Raw genomic sequence first — 8,786 nt, forward strand, 5'->3', positions numbered from 1 at the left:
CTAAATTAGACCCTTGCATGCAGACAGTATCAGTCACAGTTCTTTAGTGCAGTCTATCAAGCTCGAGTTTTACTGTGAAGGTTAGAACCGGAAGTGTGGGTAGTTAGCTTGTTTAGCTTGTTAGCTGCGGACCGTTGAATAAAGAGAAGCGGCAGTTGTTCTCACTTCAGTTTCTGTGTTTGAGTTTTACTGGAGGAAGTGCTCTCTCTCTCTCTCTCTCTCTCTCTCTCTCTAGTTCTCTATCTCTCTATCTCACAGACACCGAGCTTCACTTTGAGTTTGTTCCCGCCGAAAGTGTGGCGATGTGCGGGGACAGAGAGCCGGAGGCGCCGCTGAGGAGGAGGAGGAGGAGCCGCTGAGCTTTTCATCGTCTCCGTGAGAACCGAGGACGCTTTTATCCGCCGACAGAGACACAGCGGGGAAGCGACTGTACGCAGGTGAGTTTACCCGCCACGAGGCTTCACATCCTGTCAGGATGTTCACACTGCACAACAACAGCAGGTGTGAGTTTCACATGGCCCCGTGTTATTTACCCGCACAAACACACTGACTGTAAAAACCTGTGGGCGTTTGAAAACTGTGGAAAGTGAAATACCTTCACCTGTGTGTCATTTAAAACCAACACGGGAGGAATGTTCAACCCTGCAGACATCATGAAACTCAGGTAGACAAATCTGTACCTGACCTGCAGGTAGTTCACAGTCATGCTGCACAGGTAAACAGATCACAGACACACAGGTGGGTTAGTTTTTGAGTCTGCAGACTGACCAACGGGAAGGTTTATGCTCGTGAACACATTTACAGTTACCTGAGATCTTGTACATGGGATTCCATCTAAATCATTATTAAATAAATACATAAATGAATAAATAGAGCTATGAAATAAATCTTGAAATAAATAAATAATGTAAATAACTGTTTGAAATGTAGAAATATATAAATAAACGAATTATAAATAAATAAGTGAGTCAATAAATAAATAAATAACTTTATAAAAGAATAGACAAATTAATGAATAAAAAAGTAAACAAATAATTTATTTTAAAAATTACATTTTTATAAATTTCAGGGGACACTTATTTTATAATTCCACATTTATTTATTTCTGAAGACTTTTAATTTTCAAATGCCACATTTATTTTCATCAGTTCATCCAAATTCAACAGTCTTCAGAAATGAATAGATGTGGAATTATAAAATAAAGTCTCATGAAATAAATAAAAGCTATTTATTTATTTACTTATTTATTTATCAATTTGTATATCTATTTATTTATAGACTCACTTATATATTTATATTCACATTTATTTATATATTTCTACATGTATTACCTCATTTTTAATTTATTTATTTGTTCATTCATTTGTATATGTATTTATTAACTGACTTATATATTTACATTTACTTATATACTCCTACATATGATACCTAATTATTATGAATTATTTTTTATTATATATTATTTGGGGATTTACTTCACAGTTTTATTTATTTATTTATTTAATATTGATTAGATGGCCCTCCATACTTGTAGCAGGACGATCCACCAACAGGTAGTTGAGGTCGACAGATTAACAGGTAGATCAGGAAGTTGTTGTGCCCTGCTCCGTGTCTGCAGGCAGGTGACTCTACAGCTGTTGGTGATGTTCCCTTCGTTCTGGCACCACTCTGTGGTTTTGGTGTTTTGGTGTCTGTTACTCGTTCCTGTTGGTAACCACATGTCGACAGCGTGACGTCACAGCCAGATGTTCCCAGCAGCCTCGGGACAGTTTACTGTGAGGCGATGTTTTGGTTAGAGTCAGAGAGCGAAGGCTTCTGTCCAGAGCCGCCGCCGCCGCCGCCGCAGTCTGCAGCCATCCATCCATCAAAGACCAGCTCCACATACAGAGACCCGACACCACAGACCCGGTCCTGCTCATGAGCAGAAAACAAAGAGTAAAGCAGCAACGGGACGGTTTGAGTCTGAGTAAGAAGTGAGTCACATTTTATAGACTGGAAAAACAATTTCCTCTAATTATGTAGATACAGTCGGACAGAAGAGGGAGTGGGTAACTGTAATGAAGGTTTACAGGAGATTTGAAGCAGCTGCTTTAATGAGAATCATTAAATGATCGTATGAATGAACCAGTCACTTTAGTTTCAGCAGGTTTTCATAAACTGAACATGTTCCCTCGTCTCCACAGTCCACTTTACTCTCGGCCTCAGTAACAGGTTTAATCCCTCGTTTGCACAACAAGCTGCTCGTTTTCTCCTTGATGCTATTTTTAAAACGCTCACACGGTTTACAGCACCTGAAACGACTTGTGGACTTGGTTTGAGAGAAAATCTGTAACAGCAACAAGTAAAACTAAAAACATTTGCTTGCTGCATCTTCTCAGACGTTTGGACTTTTCTATGTTTGTGGGTTAAAATCACAGAGAGCTGAGCGGCAGAAGTTCTGTGCCTGTTTTAGTTTGAAAACTCTGGGGTCACACCGGCTTGCACATGCTCAGTGTAGGCGATGGTCTTATTTAGTTAGTTAGTCTGGGCGGAGATCGTTTCCGTTTTAAAATGAAACGGTATCGGTGTGGGCGTGGCCTGTGTGTTGTGGTTGTATTCCTCTGTCTCTTTGGGGTGTGGTCGCTGAGATGGACTCATGTTCCCCAGAGGTTGAACCTCACTGACTCTCGTGTGTTTTCTGTCGGGGGGATGAGTGATGAGGGTTTTGTGACTCAGACGCTCAGAAGCAGCTCTGTGCTCTGCAGCTCTGCCTGTAATTCCATTAGTCTCTCTGAGTACTTTCTCATGACAGGGGGCTTCTGTTATAGGATTAGCCCACATGCTAACGCACACAAACACCAACACACAGCTGATCACAGGAAACTGAAGCACGGCTCAGTCTGCTCTTTCTGTTCTCCGGCCCCTGGATCTGTTCCAGCTTCCTGTCTAACTTTAGTCTGAGTCGTGGTCGTGCGACTGCGGCGAGTCGCTCCAGCCTGAAGTGTCAGCTGCGCGAAGTCTGACGTGACGTCGTGGTCATCAGCTGACACGCAGGGTGGAGCTCGGCGTTACAAAAGAGTACGTGTGTCTCTGAGGTGGAGTCGTTGTTTTTGGAGGAAACCCTTGACCTTTGACCTTTGTCCCCCAAAAATTAGTTCATCCTTGAGTCCTGATGAATGTTTGGGCCAAATTTGAAGAAGGTGTTTTTGAGATACCGTGTCCACGAGAATGAGACGGATGGACAGGTAACCTGAAAACAAAATGGCTGCTCTGACAGTTGGCGGCGGAGGAAAGGTCACGGCGACCTCACAAAACATGATTTGGGCCTTTTGAACTCAATAGCTCTGTAATTTCTTCAAATTTGGTGAAAACGCTCACCTTGACTCAAATACACAATGAGTCGATTTTGGTGGCTGAAGGTCAAAGGTCAGAGGTCATCGTCACAATAACCTCACAAAACGTGATTTTGGACTTGTGAACTCAACAAGAGAATCCCTTCAGATTTGGCAGAAACATTCACTTGGACTCAAGGAAGAACTGATTTAATTTTAGGGGTCAAAGGTCAGGGTGCAGTGACCTCACAAAACGCGGTTCAAGCTTTGTGAACACAATATCTCAGTAACACCTCGAGGGAATTTCTTCAACTATGGTAAAAACGCTCACCTTGACTCAATGATGAACTGATTAGACTTTGGTGGTCAAAGTTCAAAGGTCAAGGTCACGGTGACCTACGAAAACACCTTTTGGCCATTACTCTGACTGTGGATAAACAGGATGTACATTTGAGCTAACTGTTGTGGAGGCAGTGGTTACTTGTTGTCAGTGGTTCAGGTTTTATTTATTATTCCTTCTCAGCTGTTTTGCACATGTAGATTTTCTACAGTTTTATAACCAGGAAATGTTTTTACAGTTTAACTGATGATGCGACTTCACACAACTTTTTAATTTTGCTGAATATCTCGATGTTGGTGTGAAAGATAATTCTAGTTGTTACATGAGAGATTTGTGAAGCTCATGTAAAAGTGACTTGGTGCCTCTGATGTCGAACTGGCGTGTGTGCGTGTGTGTGTGTGTGTGTGTGTGCGTGTGTGTGCGTGTGTGAGCGTGTGTGTGCGTGCGTGCGTGTGTGTAGGAAGATGAAGCTGGACCGGACTCTTCCTCACACACTGATGGGATGTGAAGGTGTGTGGGATGAAGTCAGATGGAGGGGTGACCTTTTTTGTGATGACTGGTTTTCGGTGTGTACCAGATGGGTTACCATGGTGACGCTTACACGCACTGTGACGCCTGACGCCCACTTTTGCAGCAATGGTCGTTTTTTCTTCCTGATTGAATCTTTGACTCAAATTAGCACGTGACAGACGCTGTGTGTGTGTGTGTGTGTGTGTGTGTGTGTGTGTGTGTGTGTGTGTGTGTTCAGACCCTGTCAGAGACTACAGGTTGTGTGTGGGAATGAGACCATGTGTGCACAGTTGACCACATGTAGTGATCACAGGACACACACACACACACACACACACACACACACACACACACAGCCCTTTTGAAGTATGTCAGATCTGGTCTCACCCTCCCACGATCAGCTGAGCTGCTAACCCCCCCCCCCCTGTAAATGTGACATTTTGCAGTTGTTTCATTGACTCGGGAACGTTGAGGCCGGTCGGCCATGTTTGTTATGAGCCGTGTGAGTGAGTTATCACTCGTCCGTCTCTCTCACAGACACGATATCTCAGTGACACCTTGATGAAACTTCTTCAGATTTGGCATCAATGGTTCATATTTTTTCAGTGACTCTGGATAAAAACAGGAAGTGACCTGGAACTAGTGTGAGTGGCGGAGGGATACGACCACGAGGAGGTGGCTCTAGTTTCTCTGTAGTGTCAGAGAGCGGGAACAGACTGAACACAGAACCTGAATGAGATGATAAAGGATTCTCTGGCTGTGGAAGATGACTGAATGAATCCTGGTGTTGCACCAACATGTCAGAACTCGTCCCACTGAAACTACCAGTGGATTTACTGTTAGAAAGTCTGGTTGATTAAAGCTGCCATGCTGTTATTCCTCCACAGAGGTTTTATGATATAAGAAATGTAATAAATGTTATGATAATGTTCGTCTGCTCTTCTAGTTTCTCTCCTCTGCTGCAGACGAGGAGTCGGGTTCTTCCTCGTGTCTGACGTTCTCTCAGGCGAGAGAGGAATCAGTATTTATTGACCTCCTCTGCTGTTGGCAGGACGCAGCCTGATGAACAATAGTGTGTTTGTGTTGACGCTCAGCATGAGGCCTCCCATTGGCCGTGATCAGAGGGGACGGCATAGCGAGGGTCTGTGGGACACACACACCGCGCTGTGAGATCCCATCAGCCACCTGGGCGTCCTGAAGGAGGAGCAGGACTCTGATCCGGCCTGGTTCTGGTCTCCGCAGGTTAAATGTGACCAGGTTCTTCTCCAGATTGTTGAGCTTCAGAATCAAAAACATAACTTTGATTATTGAGTTATACAAATAAGTTGAAGTGATTATAGACAAGAATCAAAATAAATTGAGTGATATAAACAAGTACAAATATTTAAACAATGAAAAGAAAAAAACAAACAAACAATAAAAGATAAATTACATATAAATGAATTAAAGATAAGAAATGAAGTATATCATTCGGTTATCATCCTATTCTCTTTTCCTGTTCTCTGGCTGCAGAACCAGTTACTTATCATTGGCTCATGGTGGAGTTCATTTTATTCTGAAAAGACTTTGGATGATACTTGATTGGGGAATATATTTAAACAGAACCAGACTAGGGCCGATTCAATGATATCGAATATCACAATATTTCCCTCCATATTTTATTTTTAATATCTAATATTGATCTCCTGCTGAGTTCGACCCTCATCTCACTGCCTTGCTCACTGTACATTAAACCTCGGCATGTGACAAATAAAACTTTGAACTGCACTTGTATAATAATAATAATAATAATAATAATAATAATAATAATAATTATATATTTATATATATTATGAAAACACATGAAATATCGCAATATAATATGTTGTATATCGTGATATTTGGGCTGGACTGTCGAGATATTGAATTTTGGGCCTGATGAGGACTCTGGATTTTGTCCTCCCTCTCCCACATTGGAGAAACTTTAGGAGGAGATCTTCCTACAAACAGGAGGGGCGATAACACCCAGAAAATCCTGTTATATATATATATATATATATATAGTCACCTGGTAGAGCGACTACCACTTAGACTCAGTCCTGTCTCTGTCTCTCTGTCTCTTTCACAATAAAGACAGAAAACATAATAATGTGCATACGGGCATGTGAGTATTGTTCCAAGACAAACTTCAGCTAAATGGTGAAAATGCGTCTGTAGAAAATGTTAGAAACTTGTTGCATGAACAGAGACGAGAAGAAAAAGGAGAGGAGCCGTCGACAAACTGATCTCTGTGGAAACTGTTGATCTTTTCTTCAGCTGCAGCTCAGAGGCGTCTCCTTTTTCAGCAGCTGTAAAAATGTTTCTGTAAATGCCTGAGACGCCTTTGATGTTGGAGTTTGTGGCTGAAGCTGCAGCGAAGGTGTGAAGCTGTTACAGTAACCTGTGGGCGGAGAGCCACGGTGTTTCTAGTCCTAATAACCCCCCTGTACTTTCTCCTCCTGGGTTTACTGTCGCTGCGTCTGAGGCTCCGCTTCCTTTAACTTCCTCACACATTTAGAGCTGAGTCATCTGATCAACGAGCCTCTCATCACCCTGCAGTCGTGACCACTTCTAGTTTTACTGCACAAACTGAGACTGAGTCTCATTCAGGAGGAATCATTCAGCATTTTCTCAGTCACAGAAACACAGTCAGAAAAAGTGAAACGGTCTGAAACCTCCCACACTGACAGAAATAAATCTGAGGTTGTGTCGGTTTTAGAGAAACAAGAGACTAAATATAAAGAAGTGACTCTGGGTCAGATGGTTGCAGACAGAAGTGACACGTACAGAAGCGACTCTGTGGCGCTGCAGAGTGGAAACTGTCACCAGAGCTGAGAGCAGAGCGCCAGGCCGTCTGCGCCTGTGGTCTCTGGAAAGCGAGGCGCAGTGAGACCTCTCTGCGCTGTAAACAAACGGCCTGGTCTCGGCGCCGCGCCGTCACACAGGAAGCTGTGGTTCGAGGGAAACTGATGTTTCTGCGTTTCTAAACAAATCAGATGCTGCTGAAGCTGCTCGGCCCCGCCCCCGACCACCGTCAACAGGAAGTTAAACCTGCACAGAAGTGAAGTCAGGAGCTCTTTACCATCTGTCTGTCTACCTGTCTGTCTCCCTACCTGTCTGTCTGTTGCTCCTCCACTTTGTCCCAGACTGATATGGCTCAACAAATGTTCACGATCCCCAGAGGATGAACTCTAGCGCCACCATCAGGTCACATTTGAACGTGTCCAGTTCTTTGGTTTATGACCAGGTACCTGCAGAACCAAACATGTTCCCATCAGCCTCAGCTGTGCGCTCATTTTACCGCTAGTTAGCTAATGTTAGCATGCTAACAGGCTAAACTAAGATGGTGAATATTACACCTGCAAAACATTAGCTTGTTAGCATGTAGATGTTTAGCCTCACAGAGCTGTTAGCATGGCTGTGGATGTGATCGTCTCCTGACACGGTGTGGATCCGTTCTTTTGATGAGTGATTATTTTTGATGTTGATTAATCTGCTAAATGTTTTCTCAGTTAATCGATCAGTTGTTTTAATCTATGAAAAGTTCAAACATGGAGAAAAAAAGGTTTGAAACAATCAATTGATTATCAAAATAGTTTGTAACAATCGACTAATCGCTCGGCGGGCCAATCAGCTCGCAGCTCTACATTTGATAAAACGGAGGCGTATCTGTTGTGTGAGGCGGGAAAGTGCAGAACATGCTGAGCTGAACACGTGGGTCCAGATTCACAGCGTTTTAACATCGATGCAGTTTTCTGACACAACGTGCTGATGATGCACTTTCACTTTGCTTCCTCCCTCCACAGCAGACAGAGTGCATGATGGGATCTTTCCGGCGTCCCAGGCCCCGGTTTATGAGTTCTCCGGTTCTGTCGGACCTCGCCCGGTTCCACGCCAGCTCGCCTTCTCTACAGATCTCCAACACCAGCGTGTGGAACAGGTCAGCATGTCCAAAGTGTCACGTCTGTAAAATACCGTCATTTCATACGGTGGCGAGCCTCGTTCCCTCCGTGCGTCTTGTGGTTTCCTACATTTCCTCCTTGTATCGATCCTCAACTCACCTGAGCCCTGAAGACCCGCCCTCACCTGTCACACTAAATATATCTGAACACAAACGTTTGTGAGCCAAATAAGTCACAGGAAACGGTTACATAAAATAACCACATTTTAAAGATTTGATGATTTTAAAATTTAAGATGAGATTGATGAGATTAGTCGCACAGTGAGGAAAGTAGCAAGTCGACAGGACAAGAAAGAAACATGCAAAATGACAATATCAAGTACTTAATACTACATACTACTACTTATTAGTATAGTAATATGTACAATAGATATTTAAATATAACAACAACAAAAGTTAAAAATTTAGTTTGTCAAAGAGCAGCTGCCAATCAGCATCAGCTTCGTTAGACTGACTGAAGAGGAAGTTAGTTCACCTCGAGTTAAAAACCATCTCAGTGTAGTTTCACATCTCCTCTCTCAGGCTTCTCTCTGCAGCTCTAGTAACAACAGGTCTGTGAGCCAATCAGAAGACAGGAGGCTCTGAGCCTCTCTTCTGATTGGCTGACTGTTTTCTGAGTGATCCAATAAAAATAAAGCAGATTTCA

General features: G+C 43.1%; 1 protein-coding gene across 2 annotated transcripts in view; it reads left to right on the plus strand.

The window, feature by feature from the left end:
* The first annotated feature begins 155 nt into the window (after positions 1-155).
* prr5l (proline rich 5 like) overlaps positions 156-8,786 on the plus strand; it is an 18,510-nt gene continuing 9,879 nt past the window's right edge. The window contains exons 1-2 of one of the 2 annotated variants that reach the window (XM_023398783.2): positions 156-437; positions 7,986-8,119. In XM_023398783.2, coding sequence (XP_023254551.1) covers positions 7,998-8,119 — 122 coding nt within the window. In that variant the 5' untranslated portion in view covers positions 156-437; positions 7,986-7,997. Of the gene's footprint in view, positions 438-1,804; positions 1,974-7,985; positions 8,120-8,786 lie in introns of those variants that run through there. The other variant, XM_087171837.1, reaches the window with a different exon arrangement.

The sequence above is a fragment of the Seriola lalandi genome, unplaced genomic scaffold (genome assembly GCF_002814215.2).
Source record: "Seriola lalandi dorsalis isolate HSWRI2012SDOR001 ecotype SW California unplaced genomic scaffold, Sedor1 jcf7180002049891, whole genome shotgun sequence".
In the NCBI taxonomy this organism is placed as follows: domain Eukaryota; kingdom Metazoa; phylum Chordata; class Actinopteri; order Carangiformes; family Carangidae; genus Seriola; species Seriola lalandi.